Here is a 19,176-nt window from a genome sequence, read left to right on the forward strand (position 1 = left end):
CTGCATGGTAAGTAGGAGACAGTGTTAGCAATGACCCTACCTCTGAAATCTCATTTAAGCTATTGCTGCTTAGCTAAGTGTGTTGGTGCATACCTGTAATCTCAACACTCTGAAAGAAAGTGGCTGGTGTGGGGAAATTGGGTATGGTGGCGCATACCTGTGATCCCAGTACTCAGGGGCTGAGGTAGGAAGATCACAGTGAGTTCAAAGCCAGCCTGAGCTTCATACCAAGTCCATGTCACAAGAAGAAAAAGAAAAAGCCAGATCTTGTTGCTTAAGCTGTCTTCTCCTCTGGGCTGTAGCTGTGGGTACACCATGAATGACCCGGTGTTCTTGTTTGCAGCTGGGTGATATGCTTGCAGTAGGTTTACTTACACATGTGGGTATTGGTTTTGGGGGCTCCGCCAAGTAGGCTTCTCCAGATTCTGAAAGGAATTTTAGCAGCTCTGGAAAAGCTTTCATGCTTAAAGACTGCTATGGCCTGCTGGAGTGAGGTGGTGTGAAAGAAAACTCTCAGTCTTGGGTAACGTGCAGCGTGTAGGTGGATCATGACTGCCTCTTACCTGGAGCCAGTCTGGATTGGATTTTGCAGTCTTTCCCTATTCATTAAGCAGCAAAAACAATACAGTTTTATGTTTGCGCAGCAACTTGGAATTTTTTTTTTTCCTTTTTATCGGTACCGGGGATCGAACTCATGACTGCCTGCTTGCAAGGCAGGCGCTTTTGCCGCTGAGCTAAATCCCCAGCCCCCGAAACTTGGAATTATTGCCATTACGTTTTTCTTCACTGATCAAGCTGAGGATTGTTGCAAACTTGGACAGAAACTTCTTTGGATTGTTTTTGGTTTTTTTGAGACAGGGTCTTACAGTGTAGTTCAGGCTGGCCTTGAACTCACTATGTAGCTCAGTCTGGCCCCAACACCCAATGATCCTCCTGCTTCAGCCTCCAGAGTGCAGGATTATAACTATGCATCATCACTCCCTGGTTTTTTTGGGTAGAAACTTTTAAAGTGTGACCAAACTATTCTCAGTGTTCTATAAAGGTAACACTGACCTGTCTATATAAATTTCTCCATAGAAGCTTATGAATAAGAGGAGCAGAGGCAAAAAGTAGCAAATAATACAATGGATGCTGGCATTGAAATATGTTTCTTCTTTCAACTTACTTTTTGGAAAAGAGTTTGCAGTGGTACCTTGGTTCACAAGCTGAATTCTTTTTGTGTGTGGAGGGCTATTGAGAATCAAACTCAGGACCTCAGGCTTGCCAGACAGACACTATGCCACTGAGTTAAATCTGTGGCCCCTACAAACTTAATTCTTCCCATAATTCTGGTCGCAAATAGAATTGGATGAGAATGTAATCAGATTCAGTGCTTAGGCTTAACATTGACATTATGGGGAAACTTGATTTAAGTTCTTATCCGGTTCAGTTTGCAACCAGAATCAAGGAAGGAATTAAATTCATGCCAGGTGAGGTGGCCCACAGCTGTAATCCAAGCACTTGAGAAGCTGAGGCAAGAGGATCCCTTCTAGTTCCTGGCCAGGCTGAACTAGCAAGACCCTGTCTTAAAATTAATCAATAAGTCAGTCTTTGTAGTTTGCCTTGTTTAAAGCTGAAATCAGCTTTAAATGCCTTGTTTAAATATGAACATCAGTAGTTAGAACTATAATTACACACAGTGCCTACTGTTGTATCAGTTTCTGTTCTTAGCTTTTCAGAGGTTGTATGGGTTAGGCCACTTAAACCTCACAGTGACAAGATAAGGAAACCGAGGTACAGAAAGGTTAAAAACTCGATTGGGGGATCACTGCTGATAAATAGCAGTGGTGAGATTGAATTGTGGTAATCATCTATATGCAACCTCTTAAGTTATGCTTTTGTTGCTTTTTGTCATGAAGTAACAAAATGCTTGGTTAATACAAAATACAAAATAGTTGGTAACTTGTCATTTAATGTCAGAATTTAGTTTCTATTTAGATCAAGTTAGTGTTGTTTATCCAGTAGAAGAATTTTGTATTTTCTATTAATCTTTTTTTTTTTTTTTTAAATCGGTACCGGGATCGAACTCATGATCTGCCTGCTTTCAAGGCAGGTGCTTATGCCGCTGAGCTAAATCCCCAGCCCTATTAATCGTTTTTAGACACTGGCTGTAAGTCAGGGTGTGTGGAGATAGGTGCACCCTCCCCTAGGGCCTTCAGGGTCCTCAGAGGCAGCATCGGAACCCTCTAGCTTTCATCCTGTTTTCACATCAGTGGGTTTGGGAGGCTATGTGCCCCGAAACTCTCTGTGCTAGTAGTGATATGAAATGTAAGTGCCACTCAGGGCACCTGTGTACTGCTCTAGCCTATAACCCGAGGAACCTATCTTCCTCCCTTAGTGAGCAGGCAGCTGTGTGTGTCCCTTGGCCCCCGGCTTAGTTTTGAATTTTTGTTTTGTTTTTGGTAACGGGGATTGAACTCATGACCTCACACTTGCTAGTCAGGCGCTTGTGCTGCTGAGCTAAACCCCTGGCTGATTTGAATTTTTAGAACTAAATAAATAGCCATTATGGAAATTCCTCTATATCCTTTACCTGTGTTTTCCAGTCTGTCTGATTCTCCTCTCTGTGGGTTATATACTTTTTTGGTTGCTAAACCATTTGAAAGAGAGTTGAGATGTCTTAACATTTCCCTTCTAAATACTTAAATTTGTTTTTCCTAAGAGTAGTGACTGTTTTCTTATTTAATGACAGTATAGTTAACCACACTCAGAAATTTTCCAAAGTGTTTAAACAATACCCTTTATGGCTTCTTTTACAAAGAATATCACACATTACAATCAATCTAGAACAGTTCTCTAGTCTTTTTTATTTTAGTCTTTAGACAGAATTTTTTAGGAATCCAGGCTTAGGGCTTGTGTAAGGTATCACTGAGTTTGTGTTTGTTTTATTGTTTTGATTAGATTTGGGTGATAAATTGTGGTGGAAGTGCTGTATAGGTGCTAATTGCCATGCTCCTCCTAGAATATCTGCCACGCCTACCTGCTTGACCATTACCCAAGATTCTAAGTTAGGCCTGGTTTTCCATGATAAAGCACCTTTGCCGTTTTGTAATTGATCATACATTGATGATCCTTACCCGAAACAGCTATGGTGGAGACTAGTCACAGTGTGGGTCCTCTGAACCTCAGCAGGACACCTGGTCTTAATTGCCTAAGCATGGCTGTGGGCCACATGGGGAAGTAGGAGGTGTGGAATACTGGCTGTGTAAGCTCCACAGTCCCTGAGGCAGGTGGGGTCCCATTCATGTTCCCTCGATGTGGTGCTGGAACCCTGCAGTGTGCCCACAGGGGCTTATGCCCGAGGAAACATGGAGTTTCTGGCCTTGTCGAGGCCCTTGTGGAATGGTGTCCTCCTGTGGTGTCCCCGTGCACTGTGCACCTTGCTGGATCTTTGTCACCTTGAGTCATAGTCAGATTTGCTTGACAGATTTTTTTCTTTCTAGTGGGTGAATTTGTAAGTGATGTTCTGCTAGTCCCAGAAAAGTGCCAGTTTTTCCACAGAGAGAGGATGGAGGTGTGCGAGAATCATCAGCACTGGCACACTGAAGTCAGAGAGGTAAGAGCGCAGGCAGGAGGGGTTTCAGTGTTGTCCCATCTATCAGAAGAGCAGGTGGCACTGGAGTACACGCCTCACCATGATTTTCAATTATTTTCTTTAATTACTTGTACCTAATAAATTAGGAGTGTTTGATAGAGAAGTATATGTTTTTATAGGAAGGTATGGCACAGACCATACCTCCTAAAGCTGAGGCAATTATGGAGCCACTCAGTTGTAGAGCACCTTGCAGGAGCCCCAGGTGTGATGCTTAGCATCATGAAATGGGGTTCCTTCCTTCAGGTGCTGGTGCAGCTCAGTAGTGGATCTGCCTCACGTGTTTAAGGCCCCGAGTTTGATTGGACAGATGGTTACCACTCTGCCACCCAGCAAAAAAAGGCTGTTAAGAACTACTGAACAGGGGTACCATGTGCAGGGCTCCCCAGGAGGGTCCCCTAAGGACAGTGGAGAAATAACCAACTCTGGAAAGTCTGAGCCTCCGCACATACACAGGCAGGATCAGACGGCGCCCGCTCTGCTCTCTGAGTGGAGAGGGCATCCTTTCTTGCCGTGTCTGTTGCCTTTGTGGTCAGAGTTGGAAGTGGTCCCTATATCAGCAGTAAACTAACATTGATCATTTTTAACTGTCGTTGATAAGGAAAACTCCCTTTAGCTTAATTAATTTTTTTCAAATTATGATCTTTTGATGTTTTAAGCTCAGTGTTACAAGTTAAGTAAAATTTACAAAGTCTTCTTAGAATTGTAGTGTTGTAACTTTTTGGCTGAAAATTGTATGTCTGTAAAAGAAAGAATGGTGTAATGATCTGATCAGGTTCCTTCTGGATAAAGCTAGGGACCAGGAAGTCTTTGTGAAGTAGGTTCTGATGTGGCTGTGGATTTCCTTTAGGCCTGTCTGACTCAGGGGATGACCTTGTATAGCTATGGCATGCTACTGCCCTGCGGCGTGGACCAGTTCCATGGCACTGAGTACGTGTGCTGCCCTCCGGTAAAGTTTAGTGACTCTAGCGACTCTCTCGTGTCTAAAGAAGACCAAGAAGAGGATGAGGATGACGACGACGACGACGACGATGAGGATGAGGATGAAGAGGAAGACTATGATATTTATAAAAGGTAACTTGGCCTGAACACTGAAGTCACCTTGCCTGCTTGTTAGCCTTCACTAGAGGTGACCCTCTCTTCTGGGCACGATGGGTTAGGGTTAGGGTAACCCTTATGCTGGTGTTGATTCAGCCTGTATTGCATACTAGCTATAGTTGGTCACAGACGTACCTGTGACTTTGGCTTTCTGTTGTTCTGGGACACGTTACTTTCTGCTGGTTAATGCAATCTGTGTTCCTTAACTCTTCTTTTTCCTGACGTGGCTGGGCTGAGTGCTCTGGTGGTACAGTTACATGTGAATTGAACTTTCTTCCTGTCTCTGTTTCTGTGCTTCAGGAGAGAAAGGAAATCATGCTTGTGCTTTTTGCAGTGGACTTGGCACTAACCTTTCTGTTTTTGTTATTGTGTCCTTTAGTGAATTTCCTACTGAACCAGATTTGGAAGACTTCACAGAAGCAGCAGTGGATGAGGATGAGGATGCAGATGCGGAGGCAGGGGAGGAAGTGGTGGAAGACCGGGACTATTACTATGACTCCTTCAAAGGGGACGACTACAACGAGGAGACCCCGACCGAGCCCAGCCATGTTGGTGCTGTTGCAGACCAGGAAACTACTCGCGATGTCAAAGGTAACCCTTGTGTAAAGCTCAGTGGTCATTGTTGACTTAGAATTTGTGTTTCGCTCACCACTTGTCACAGGTAAGTCTAAGAAAGAAGGCGGGGTCTGAGTGCCGCAGGAGAATCCAGTCCTCCAGCTCGTGGCGGTGAACGGCCAGGCCCGTCCTGGGGGCTGCACAGGCTCCAGTGAGAATTTACATTGCAAGGTTTTCATTCTAGAATGAGATCACACAGTCTGCTTGGCCACACAATTCCTCCACAGCAAGCCTCCCAGTCTCCCACTCTGTCCAGTCCTGCTTAGAGCCCAGCTTCTCGGGGTGGGATGGCTTTGACCCCGGGCTGTGGGCTGCCCTCCCTGTACTGACTAACGTGTATAGCTGGTAGGGTAAAATCGACCTTACCAGTCCAAAGAAAGGAGAGGTGGTGATCGTTCTAGAGCCATTTACCCATAGCTGCTGCTGATTGTTTATTTGGAGCCAAGTAAGGGGAAGAAACATTATTTATGACCCACCAGAGAGAAAATTACTTAACTAATCTAGAAATTTGTGGTTCATTTTGGAGAACATGAAAATTGGCATGCTTGCCTTTTCTAGGTGCTTTAGTCTTGGCTATTGGTGTCACTGTTTAAAACAGTAGCCTCTCCGCCTGCACGGACTCCTCAGGTCCTTGGAACCACCAAAATAAACAGTGTCTCCACTGACAGGAATTCCTCCTCTATGTCAGCTCTTGTGTCAATCTAAAAAACAAACACCTCTTTCTAAATGTCTTCATAACATGAACCATGCACAGATGCCTGCCTGTGCTGGTCAGTAGGTTGACCAGGACCATCCATGCCGTTGTCCCCTCCACACCCCGTCCTGACCCTCCCTGCCCTGGCCGGCCGATAGCACTGTGAAGCATTGGAAGCGCTGCTCTGTCCTGCTGACGCTCTGACCATTTTCACACAGCTGTCTGCTCCCAGGAGGCGATGACGGGGCCCTGCCGGGCCGTGATGCCTCGTTGGTACTTCGACCTCTCCAAGGGAAAGTGCGTGCGCTTTATATATGGCGGCTGCGGCGGCAACAGGAACAATTTTGAGTCTGAGGATTATTGTTTGGCTGTGTGTAAAGCGATGAGTAAGTCCCGCCTCGCGCTGGCCCTGTGCAGCAGCTCTGTCCTGTCCGGCGTGCTGTCTCCCAGCCGTCCTCGTGACCACATCTGTGTCGTGTTTCTGCCGACTCAGGTGTGGGCTGTCACTCGTTCTCCCTGTCTTTGTGCCTTCAGGATCGAGGCTTTGCTTTTCCATGGACGGCTGTCAGCTCAGTCTCGCGTGTCTCGTGCTCCCCGTGTGTCTGCTGGTGACTGGTGGTGGTGTGTCCCCTCCCTGGGGCAGCAGGTGGCACACCCCGGGGCTTGTTCTGCTTCAGCCGGCCTTGGAGCCCGCAGGCTCCGAGGTGCTTGGGGCTGGTCTGGCCGCCGCGGTTCCCTCAGCTGGCTCTGGTTGGAGGGCAGCAGGGCAGTGCGTGGCCCTGAGACCCGCTCGGGCCTGTGTCCCGGCTTCCCTTCCCACCTGAACTGCCCTGTCAGTGACCCCTGGGACGTGTGCCGCCTGCTGGACCCCCACTCTGAACAGAAGTGACAGTGGGGATTTTTCATGAGTCCGGTGTGAAATCCTTTGCTTTGTGCACTGCAGTGAGAGCGCCGCAGCCGGTCGCCGGCTGTTGCTCCGGTGTTTTGCCAGCGCTGGGCCCTGCAGGGCTGCGAAGGAGTTTGAGTTTGTGTGGTATTTTGGTCAGGAAGATTTTATTAGCTATCAGTGGAAAAGTGCCCCTTTCCTCCATAGTCCACAGTCACTGGCTTTTGTTAGGCCCCTGGCTCTCTGCCCTGCTGGGCTGGGGAAATCCTCCCCAGTTTGCCTTGGTTCCTCTCAGAAGTTCATTAGAGTAACAAGTTGCTGCCTGTTGCTGATACTTGGTCTAGAGGTTTTTGGCTACAGCCCCTGATGGTTTTTCATTCAAATGCATTCACCTTCCGTCTTTCTTCCTCCTCTAGAAGAAAGTTTCAGTCCTAATCTAATGGCATCCTGCCCTTCCTCCCCTCCGTCGGTGCACAGGGAGACAGGGTGGTGTGGGAGCTACAGTGGTGGAGGTGCAAGGGCGCACAGGGGACTTCGGGTGCATAGACTTTGTTTATTCAGGAGAGATTACTGCCGTGATGGGTACCACTGTGTAGAGCTGCTCCAACGCTAAACTAAGCCCAGTCAGCAAACGCTGTTTGGGTTGAAGTGTGACAAGCTGGGCCTTTTAGAGACCTTCCAGCGGCAGTGGAGCTCTGTGCCCCTCTGGAGTGGTGGTCTGTGAAGTGGCCTCTTGGGGTTGAAGGGAGGTGTGCCTGGGAGGGCACTGCTGGTGCCTGCAGCAGGCTGTCTGCAATGGCCTTCGTGCTTCTCCTGGAGTGGGCTAAGGTGAGTGTGTGCGGGCTGTCAGAGCCTGTCGGGAGTTGCCCCAGCGTTTTGGAGTAGGCCTCGGGCTGTGCTGTCGGTTGCTCTTGGAGAGCATAGAGGCGTCTGTATTTTGCACAGTTTTTACCACCCTATGTAGTGCCAGGACCCATCCACAGGGCCTAGGCCTTGGCCTGCTAACGAGTGTCAGGGTGGTCCTGTGCACCTGGGCATGCGTGGCTATGCAGTTCTCCCTCTCTGGATGTGGCATTTCTTGGGGATTGTGGTTCCTAAAGCAGTGTACCTCTAACGTAGCCTGAAAGTTGGAGGTTAAGATCTGTTTGGAACATATACAACTCTTATATTCTTCACAAGACTTTATATATAAAGTCAAAGGGAGCAGAGAAAAGATTTCTCTGACAAACTTTAAAGCACTGGCTGATTTGTAGCTGTAGCTATGATTGTTTTAATGAATTAAAATTACATAGTAATGGAAACAAGTGAATTTGTTTCTGAAGTGTGACGAGTTGGGCCTTTTAGAGACCTTCCAGTGGCAGTGGAGCTCTGTGCCCCTCTGGAGTGGTGGTCTGTGAAGTGGCCTCTTGGGGTTGAAGGGAGGTGTGCCTGGTTTCTTAAAAGTTAGTTGGATTTTGGCATTTTCTTTTTTATCCCCCAGTCTGGGAAATCTCACCCGTGTATTGAACGTGAGTAGCATTCCCACAGCTGTGTCTTCAAAGCTTGCTTTAGGTAAACCTGGTCCTTACCATCTGCCAGGGCCACTAGGCGCTTGCACTGACACAGTGAGGTGAGAGGTGTCCTTCTAGTGGGCCTCAGGCCCAGGGTGTCCTTGTATCTGTGGAAAGTAGCCTTTTCAGATACAGAAGCTGAATTTTTTTTTAATCCCCAGTATCCCTGTCTCAGAGGTGAGTGTAAAAGTCTGTCAGTGATGCTAAAAACTCAGAGCTTGACTAGTTGGACTTTCTTTATCCAGCATCTGTACAAAGAACTTTCAAAATAAGACCTAAAGGTAACAGAAGAGAGGAAGGGACTGAGTCATAAGTTCCTTAAAAACAGACATGTAACATTGACTCTAGACGGTCTGATTTCAGCCTTGGTTCCTGTTGGGATGCCAGGAGTGATGAGCAGGAAGATTGCAGTTTTTCAGGTTAAAAAGCCCGGAAGGGAGGCTGGAAAAGCAGCTGTCTCCTTTTCTAACCTGCAGTGCTAGTGTCCTTAGGGCAGAGCCACCCACAGATTGCTGTGCTAGCATGGGCTGTGAGGTTGATGACTGCTAGTGAAGGAGAGGCCCATGCGTGTGGTCTCCCAGAGTGATGTCTTGGCAGATGGCAGCACTTCTTAGCCAGCCAGGAGACAGCTGGGACCCACCCTGCAGATCCTGAGCCTGGTTTTAATAGTGCGCCTGAGCCCCAGGAAGACAGCTTTGTTAATTTTGTTTCAGTTCCCCCGACTCCCCTGCCAACCAATGATGTTGATGTGTATTTCGAGACTGCTGCAGATGACAACGAACATGCGAGGTTCCAGAAGGCTAAGGAGCAGCTAGAAATTCGACACCGAAACCGGATGGACAGGGTAAACCTCTTCATCTTAATGTGCTTGGTACTGGGTAGCTTTATTTTATTCTTTTGTGATGTGGGGTCTGGAACCTAGGGCCTCGCACACATGCTCGGTGAGCAATCTGTAGCCTGCATTTTATAGTTGAGAAAGTGATACTGCTGAGCACAGTGGTGCACTCCTGTAATCCCAACACTCAGGAGGCTGAGGCAGGGGGATTGCCTTAGTTTGAAGCCATCATGGGAAGTCCTCCCCCATATCCTGTCTCCATGAAAATTTTGCTGCAGACTCTGCCATGCATTTCCCGTAACTGTTAATTGCTTACTACTTTTCTTGGTCATCACTGACTTCAACAAATTTTTTTAAAGCCAGGAACTAGGTTTTGTTTGTTTTTTTTGTACCAGGGATTGAACCTGTGACCTCGAGTTTGCCAAGCAGGCACTTAGCCACTGAGCTAAACCCCCAGCCAGGAACTGTTTTTATCCCAAATAGACAACTAGTTAACTGAAAAAAATAGATGGAGACAAATGTTTTAGTGTATTATAGCCAGATATTGTTATAAGGAAAAGGCTCTGAATGAATTGAACGAATTCTGCAGAAACCTGCTTCCTCCAGGGCTTGCTCAGGGCCGAAGGACCTCTGGAGGCCTGGGCTCCACCCTAACACCATCGAAATGCCAAAAGGCTGGTTTTATTTTTCCATATCTCACCTGAGAAATAGCTGCTGACCTCTGTGTTTTGATAAGGAGATTAAGGCATAGACTGAAATAACTTGCCCAAGGTTGGATAATAAGGAGGTCATGGAATTGAGCCTCTACCTGGTCCTCACTAAGGCCTAGAACCTTCCTGGGCGGTGGCTGCTGGGCTGAGAAGGGATCATGAGATGCAGATACAGTTTCTTTCTGCCTGTTTCTGACTCTGGGTTCAGTGCCTGGAAGTATTTTTAGAAAGTACGGAAGTGGTTTGAGAGGATTATTCCCTGATGTTTTGACCTTGGTTCCAGGTAAAGAAGGAATGGGAAGAGGCAGAACTTCAAGCCAAGAACCTCCCCAAAGCAGAGCGGCAGACCCTCATTCAGGTAAGATGCTTTCTCCAGGAACAAAGTGTGCAGCGTGGCCAGAAAATAAGTATGTTCAGAATCAGACTCCCAGGAAGTATGAATTTGATACCTCTTCTTAGGCAGTGGCTTAAATTGCAGGGAAGCTGTTTTCTTTTTCACCTCTAGCATTGCTTGCTTATGATAGAAGGAAACCAAACTCCCTCCCCGTGCATACCTAATTCTCGCCAAGAAGTAACTTTAGCTCAGCTGCCATTTGGTAATTTTGTTTCATTGACAAAAGTCCTCTGCCACCTTCATTCTTGGGATGTGGCTTGTTTATCAGAAGCACTTGATGGGGAGGTAGACTAACTGAAAAGTCAAAAGGCAGAAAAAGAAATGTTTTTAATACAGTTTCATCTCTAACTTTGTAGAAGTATAACCTTAAAATGGCAACAAACTTCATTCTCCTTCAGTAGAAGAGAGTTGCTATTGGTACCAATTTAGAAGGTGTGCTTAGTTTGGGAAAACTGTTTTGTTTGTATTTTGGGGTTCTGAGGTGTGAACCCAGGGCCTCAGGTGTGCCAAGCACATGCTGTACCACAGAGCTACATCCTCAGCTCCTGATGTTTACTTTTAGCTGATTCCTTCATCTTGTGATGGTGAGTCTCTTCCAGAAGACCTTTGCTTTTTTTATCAGTCACCCTGAAAATCTTCTGTATTCATTCCTATAGAAGCCAGTGTGTCTTACACAGTGGGATTTAATTCGACAGCCTCAATCAGTGCCTGTAAGCCTGGCTCCAGTAGCTTATGGATAACTTGCCCTTCACAGCTTTAATAAGCATGATTCAACATAACTTAGGTTATTGTTGGATTATAGTTCATTGGTTACTTCCTACTGGTCCTTGGTTTCACCATTGGGAAAAGTCAGCACCTTGCTGTATGTGGAAAAGACAGGTTTTTACTGAGGCGCACATTGAAAAAGCAGGCACTGAGCCTATGGCACTATTAATTTCATTTACAGAGGTGCTTAGGGCGTCTCTGACACAGGAGATCTGACTTGCTTTTTAGGTGGGGACATGTTCCAGTGGCAGGCAGGCAGGCAGGCAGGCAGGCAGGCAGGCAGGCAGGCATTGCGGATGTGGGGCTCTCGGTGCTGCCCTCTGCACCTGCCTGCCTGGCTGCTGGGTGAGGAGAAGCGCTGGAGTCTGGAACTGTTGCTCAGGCCTCCCCCAGGCGTCCCACATGTGTGGTGTTCCTCTGCTCTTGCTTTAGCACTTCCAAGCTATGGTTAAAGCCTTGGAGAAGGAAGCAGCCAGTGAGAAGCAGCAGCTTGTGGAAACCCACCTGGCTCGCGTGGAAGCCATGCTGAACGACCGCCGGCGGATGGCTCTGGAGAACTACCTGGCCGCCCTGCAGTCCGACCCGCCTCGGGTGAGCCGGGTGTCGGTCTGCTCAGTACCCCCCACCCCCACCCCGTGGTACCCGTGCAGCATCCGTGTGTGGGGTGCAGGCGGGTGAAAACTGTGCTTTTAGGACAAGTTTTTACAAAGTTGTAGGAAGCATTTGGAAAGGAAAAGCATTATGTTTGAGACCTGTGTATATAAGCTCGCTTAACTATGCCACAAACACCACCCTGTGACATGCAAACACTTTATACTAGAGAAACCTAACTGCAAGGCGTGGATAGGGAGCTGTACAGTACAGGGTGTGTGGGAGCTTGCCTTCGGTGAATGAGGCTTTCCAAACACTTCCCTCTGAAGTAAGATTATGGAGAAGAGGATAAAGTACTTTATACTGAAATGTATGCAAGTGGAGACCACTTTTTAACCTCTTACTATCCTGCCTTCCCCTAGGGGGCAAGGACTGTGGGAAAGGAGGATGGGTGTATCCTGTGTCCTTGTGTACGCTAGCATGGCCTTTGCTTTTCGGGTGACCCAAGGCACCGGCAGCTGGGTATCAGACACCCAGCCAGGAAAGGGACGGGTCAAGGAGGCGGTGAGCTGGAGACTGAAGCAGTACTGTTTTAGGAGCCGATTCCATGCTGGGGCTCAGTGTTCAGTGTTTTAGGTAGAAAGGTTCCATTCTTGTACCGCACCCCAAGCTTCCCATTTTTAAGTGAACTTTTCAGCTTTTGTTTTTCTGCCTGTTTTGAGGTCCAGTCTGTGAGTATTAAAATCAGTTTCCCCACAGCCTCATCGCATCCTCCAGGCCTTGCGGCGCTACGTCCGTGCCGAGAACAAAGATCGCCTGCACACCATTCGCCATTACCAGCATGTGCTGGCTGTTGACCCAGAGAAGGCCGCCCAGATGAAATCCCAGGTATGCTGGTGAGGAGTCACGCCTTGGGGGTTTGGGGGAAAGGACTGATAAAGGGCACAGCTTTGCTGGCTGTGTTTCTTTTCCTAGTCTTTAGAAGTGATTTTTTGATTTCCAGAGACATTTGGCACTTGAATTGGCTTTTGCAGTGTGATAGACATCTTTTCCATACTTTATATTAACCACTTTGTGCTTAACAGTTTTTAAAGGTTTAAAAACAAGGATTATGGTGAAGAGATCAGCCAATTTCTATACCAATTTTTATGTAAGTTTATTTCTCTTACCACCAGAATCAATGTTGGAGACACTCTACTAAGCAGAAAAAATCTTTAAGCAGATAGTAAAAGTCGGTCACTAGCTGACAGTGTTGCTCAGACTCAGAGGTTGATCACTTGTCTCGCATGTTCCTGGGCCCTAGTGCTGCCACCTCCCCCAAAAGAAAGGGTTTCTCTGTTTGTGTTGTGCACTGTAGCTTTTACTTAGATGCTTTTCCGTTTTCACTCCTGGGTTTGTCCCATGCTGCACCTAGCTTTACTTTATAGTCATCTGTAGACGCTGATTTCTGATTCCTCTGTCATTTTGCTGTTGTCCATGTATTGACTTGAGTTTTACTTTTTCCATGTATTCCTAGAGAATGAATTTACCTGTGAGGCTGCTAGCTTTCTTTTTAATCCGGAGCCTGGTAGCTCTGCCTGTTAGTTTATCTTGAGGGCCTTGTAGTAACATCAATGATTTTATTTGATTGCTTTCCATATTGTGAATATAATGCCGTGTGATTGAAAATACCAGCACAAAAAAAAAAAAAAAAAAAAAAAAAAAAATACCAGCACATGCAGAATACACTGTTGGTCATTGCTCATCATCTTAGAGATTCTTCTTCCCATTTCTTGTATATGCTGTGGTGATGATATTCTTTTTTTTTTTCTTCCCCAAATCCATTTTATTTCAAGGAGAAAAAAAAAATTTCAAAACATGTCAATCAGGGAGCAACAATGGTACATATATTGCACATTGTCACCCCAAAACCATTCACCCAGAGCACAAGACTTGTGCAAATAATCTGTCTCTTAAGGTTTTGGAATAATAGACAGCTGAGTTCTGCTCCATTTGTTGCACAGAGGAATTTATGTGTGTCCACTTACCTGGCAGATTCCACTGTAGCATCTGATGCTACAGAATTGGGTACTCTTGAGCAGCTCAACAAGCTAGTATGAGATTAACTCTGTAAACTATAAAGATGGAGGATAATTATCCATAAATGCCCAGAGTGGTTCACACTAGAAGTTAGACGTTTAGTGAGATGTGATGGCAGGCACCTTTAATCCCAGCTACTCAGAAAACCTAGGCAAGCCTGGGCAATTGAGGGAGACCCAGGCTCAAAATAAAAATTTAAAAAGGGGCTGTTTTCACCCAGATGGAGTAAAAGAAAAGGGCCTAGAGTCTTGGAAGACTTCAGCGGAAGGCTGGGAAAATGCATCCTTCTGAAGTCTGCTCTGTTTTTAAATAAACTTAATTGTTTTCCAAACTTTTTGGTGAAATATTAGATACTGTATTATACTTTACAGGAAAGTATCCTGTTTTGTGCGGTCAGGATAGAAAGGAAGATGCCAGTCAGTATCTCAGCTTCCCAGACGGTCCCACAGAGTCAGACCACCATCCCACGCACAGTGAGACCACCGTCCCCCCCAGAGAGTCTCTGAGAGCCAGCTCTCCAGCGCTTTCATGAGTTCATCTAATTAAATTATGTGTTGAGACACATTCTCACCATGTAGTTCAGCCTGTTCTCAATCTTGTGAGGATCCTCCCGCTTTGGCCTCCCCAGTGCTGGGATTACAGGTGTGCACTATCACGCCTGACTTGTCTCCTGGTCCTTTCTATATCAGCTGTCAGCCCATAATTCCAGCACAGCATGGCCACTGAGTTACATTAACCTTCCATTATCTGAGCTCTAGAAGAACCCAGGATGATATTCAGCCTTACCCTTATCTGAATGCCTGGACTAGAACCAGACAAATACCTGATTTTGGATTTTGTTCAGATTTTAGAATATTTGCCATTGTACATAATGAGCTGTCCTGGGATGGAACCCAAGTCTATAAACATGAAACATTTATGTTTCATACGTACCTTCTACCTGTAGCCTGAAAGCAATTTTGTGTAGGTATTTTGACTGACTTTCACTTAGTTTTTCACTTAGTAGCATCATGTCAGTGCTCAAAATGTTTGGGATTTTAGAGCATTTCTGATTTTGGATTTGCAAATTAGAGATAGTCAGCCTGCAGAACTTCAGCTGTATCTTGCTGGTTGAAATATGTGATGTGCTCCTTGCCATTTGTCTTAGGACTACTATGGCAACACCAATGTCCAGGGTTCTGTCCTGTGGTTCCTTCCCTTCTCTGAGGCATGAACCAGCCTCTTTGAGACGACTCCCTGTGACTCTGGGGAAGCACATGTGAGGTTGTAACACTGGCTGAGAATGGGTTGTACACGCACTCACCATTTATGTCTCCCCAGACGTACTCTTGTGCTTTCTCAGCAATTTGCTTGATTGGCGGAGTGGCAAATCTAAAATTAAATTGCTTTCATTCTTGCTTTTAAAGGTCAGAGACACATCAGTCTGCAATAAAAGCGTCTTTACATTTATCTTTTTCTTTCATGTTGACCCTTTGTTTTCATGGCTTTAAGCTCACATGATGAATCCGCTGGCCTCGAGCTCCCTCTCTAGGCAGAGCTGGGGAACTGCATGTCTGACCAGGCGGCAGTGGGCTTCGCTGGCCTTCTCTGGCCTTCTCTGGCCTTGGGTGGATGTTAGCCCAGGTCACCTTGCGGTTTATTTATACCTCAGCGTTAATTTTTAAAGAACAGTAACTTAGTTAAGTAGGACTTAATTAGTTCTGTTGTTCACCATAGTAATCATTATAAGCCATTTTTTCATTAAACAAAAGCCTTAAGTGGTCTGCTTTCCACATGCTCTACTTTTTCACCAGTGAGTTCAGTCTCTTTTGCCACAATTACTGACATTTTCGACACTTTCACTCAGCAAAGTGACTTGAACACCCAGCATTATATAAATAAGGGTTCTTTAGCTCAGTGTGGTCAGTAGTAAGTGCCTCCTGTAAAAATCAGACTCAAAACTAGATAGTAAACATTGTTTAAAATAAAGTTTTTTCCTGGGGATTAAGGATATAGCTCAGTGTAGAGTACTTGTCTAGCATGCACAAGACCTTGGTATCACAAAAAAAAAGAAAGTTTTCCTCTGCCTTGGGTCCCTGTCTGAAGCTGAGCGTGTACTGGGTAAACAGGGCTTCGGGATTAACACCTCTGCTCTGGCCAGCTGCTCTGCTGGACTCTGTAAGGGGATGCATTCACCTTCACCTTCACCTTCTGAAGGCATTCCCTCCTAGCTGGTGGTCCTGGGTGATGAGACTTCTCGCCCCTCACTGTGCTTCCAGGTCATGACACATCTCCATGTGATCGAAGAAAGGAGGAACCAGAGTCTTTCTCTGCTCTACAAAGTCCCTTATGTAGCCCAGGAAATTCAAGCAGAAATCGGTAGGTGCTAGGTTCCTTTTTGCTGAGGCTCAGGTGGCATGGTTGGGCGGGAGGAGAAAACCAGAACAAGCAGGGCTCACAAGGTCTGGCCAAGCATGCTGTGGCTGCTGAGATCTGGAATTGGCAGAAGCTCATATGGTGAGGTCCAGGTGTTCCTAAGGACAGCCAGACTGATCGGAAGCCACACAGCCTGGGGGTTCCTTGACCTTCACTCTTGTTAGTGGAAGAAAATCCAGGGTGTGAATTACAAGGGCTGAGAAGCTTCCTGTTAACATTTTCCCTTTAAGGGCTGGGGATTTAGCTCAGCGGCATAAGCTCCTGCCTTGCAAGCAGGCAGTCGTGCATTTGGTCCCTGGTACCGATAAAAAGGAAAAAGACCAAAAAAAAAAAAAAAAAAAACCATTTTCTCTTTAATTACTGATGTATCCAAGGCACTGTGTGTAACACAGATTCCAGCAGCCTCCTATTCTTTGTCCTCTTCAAGTTTTGTTGTGTCCCAGAATAAAGTAGTGCACCAGTGGAGTTCACAGTGTGAGAGAAACTGATAGGAAAATGACCACACACGGATCAAGGGGTTCTGGTGGTGACCATGGTGGCAGGGCAGGTTGTTGTTGCCCTAGCGGGTTCTGGATTGTGGGTCTGAACATGAAAGAACCTCTTGGCTGCTATGGGGAGAACTGATTAAAATTAAAGACCAACCCAGAAGAGGTGATGAAAATCCAGGAGCCAGACTGCAGTAGTGCATTGTGGCGGCCATGGTGAGAGAGGGAATCTGTGAAGTGTGCCCCTGGGGAGAGATGCGTATGTGGAGAGGGGGAGGGCAACCACGCCAGTGCCCCTGCCACCTGTGTGGCTTCAGACCAGAGGCACTGCTAGAGGTGAAAGTGGAGGTCAGAGCTCCGGTAACTACAGGTTAGGAAATGGGAATCACTGTATGCGGAGAGCTTTTCCAATAGACATGGGAGCGGTAGGCCAAAGAGCAGGAGACAGCAGCTGCTTAGAGTGAGGGGGCCTGGAAAGCAAACACACATCGTGAGCGGCTGGGTGTGGTGAGCACTCCTGTCATCCCAGCACTAGGAGACCGAGGCAGGAGGTTCACTACAAGTTCAAGGCCAGCCTGAGATGCCTAGTGAATGCAAGTCTATCCTAAGCTATATAGCAAGACCCTGTCTCAAAGAATATTTATATTGTATGCTGAAAGTTTGCTCGGAAAATAGGTTTTCAGTATTCTTACCAGGAAGAGTGACTGTGGAAGGTGATGGGTATTTAATGTGCATGGCTAGTAGTTATTTTTCTATGTATGTCAGAGCGTCACCTTTGGCCTGGGGATTTAGTGGCATAAGCATCTGTGTGAATTTGATCCCCAGTAAGCCCCCATCACCCTGTACATCATAAATATGTGCAATTTTTTAAAATCCAAAACTGGCATTGGAGCATGTGGAAACTTGGGGAGAGAGGGTTTGGGAGTCACCCCAGGTTTCCTGGTATTGTAGAGTTCATAGGAGGTGTTTGGTGTTGGGGGCAGGGGCACAGAGGACACCTGGGTTGCAGACTGATGGGGCAGACCTTGAGCACCTGCAGGATAAAAGTGAGCCTTTCGCAGGAGATGTGGTCCTCGGTGACACATTAGTGTTCTGAAAATTGTGTTTCTGTCTCCTGCCTGTGTCCTCCTCAGATGAACTCCTTCAGGAGCAGCGAGCAGACATGGATCAGTTTACCGCCTCCATCTCCGAAAGCCCCGTGGATGTCCGGGTGAGCTCTGAGGAGAGCGAAGAGTTCCCGCCGTTCCACTCTTTCCACCCCTTCCCACCCTTGCCTGAGAATGAAGGTGTGTACGGTCCTCACATAACCCTTCACAGTGGGCCAGGGATGGCGCAGTTAGGACACTGAGGGGTCTGTTGCTTGTATTCCTGGTGAGAAGCAAGGAAAAGGGACGGGGGGCTCCTTAAGCACTGCTGTGTGTGAGCGCTGAGCTGGTCCTGCCTGCTAGCTGGCTTCTCTACGCCTCCAGCCTGCTGCGCCTCCTGCTCCCGTGGTGCTTCTTTCATGCAGGAGTCACTTTGCAGGTGAAACAGCACCCTCAGGTTACATAAGGGGTCATTTTTTTGCGGCAGTTTTGGGAGGTAGGGTCTGCTGAGGCACCCAGACTGGCTGAAGGTCACACCTCTGACGTGGCTGGCTGGGAAGCCGTGTCCTCTGAGACCTAGGTGGGCCTGCCTTCCTCCATCTTTCTCTTGCTGTTTCTTGTTGATTGAAGAGATCTCTGAAAGGGATGAGTTTGCACCAGAAGTAAACATATTTCACAGACCAGAATCTTAAATCCAGTGTGCTCACTCAGATTCTGTTTCCTGCTGCCTTAAATGGCAATGGCAGTGATAAAAGTGGCCCACGTCGAGGGTGTGCTGAGGATTTGCCAGCTTTAGTTAAGCATTTGTTTCAGCAGCTTCCACTCAGTCCTGAGAGTAGTCCTCTAGGGTGGATCCCGGGAGGGTCCCCATTGGGGATCCTGAGATTTAAACAGTGCAGATACTTCCCTGTCCCCTGGAGGTGGAGAGTGAGGATTTGACAGGACCTGTTGTCCCAGGGGTGCAGTCTCGTACCCCTGACCACAGACTGCTCAGACAGACAGGCGTCCAGCTTAGCCTTCAGACCTTGATAGAAACGCCTCCTGGGCCAGCTGTCCCAGAGGCCCTGAAGCAGGGATGAGAAAGCACCCAGGCGAATGATTTGACAGCTCCCAGGGCCTCTGGGCTGTAGCACAGTCACATGGGTTGGCCTCTCTGTGCTCATTGGGAGTTGGAGCATCTTGAGTGTAGCCGTAGCTCATATCCAGGGCCTGGACTCCAGGTCAGTAAACCACAATCAGCTATAACGTCAGGGTTTTTTTTTTGTTTTTTTTTTTCTCCGTTTTCTAAGAAAATAAAGTAAGGTAAATAATTTTGCAGTCTCCCATGATTTCCCTTAAAAGGC

General features: G+C 47.0%; 1 protein-coding gene across 4 annotated transcripts in view; it reads left to right on the plus strand.

The window, feature by feature from the left end:
- Positions 1–19,176, plus strand: part of Aplp2 (amyloid beta precursor like protein 2) — a 61,130-nt gene that overhangs the window by 33,250 nt on the left and 8,704 nt on the right. For 2 of the 4 annotated variants that reach the window (XM_063256083.1, XM_063256084.1), the window contains exons 4-13: positions 3,483–3,595; positions 4,482–4,705; positions 5,109–5,320; positions 6,257–6,424; positions 9,188–9,318; positions 10,303–10,377; positions 11,611–11,769; positions 12,529–12,657; positions 16,107–16,206; positions 17,882–18,034. In XM_063256083.1, the coding sequence (XP_063112153.1) occupies positions 3,483–3,595; positions 4,482–4,705; positions 5,109–5,320; positions 6,257–6,424; positions 9,188–9,318; positions 10,303–10,377; positions 11,611–11,769; positions 12,529–12,657; positions 16,107–16,206; positions 17,882–18,034 (1,464 nt within the window). The remainder of the gene's footprint in view (positions 1–3,482; positions 3,596–4,481; positions 4,706–5,108; positions 5,321–6,256; positions 6,425–9,187; positions 9,319–10,302; positions 10,378–11,610; positions 11,770–12,528; positions 12,658–16,106; positions 16,207–17,881; positions 18,035–19,176) is intronic. The other 2 variants (XM_063256085.1, XM_063256087.1) reach the window with 1 other exon arrangement.

The sequence above is a fragment of the Cavia porcellus genome, unplaced genomic scaffold (genome assembly GCF_034190915.1).
Source record: "Cavia porcellus strain 051 isolate PalLab524CR breed Dunkin Hartley unplaced genomic scaffold, mCavPor4.1 scaffold_9, whole genome shotgun sequence".
In the NCBI taxonomy this organism is placed as follows: Eukaryota; Metazoa; Chordata; class Mammalia; order Rodentia; family Caviidae; genus Cavia; species Cavia porcellus.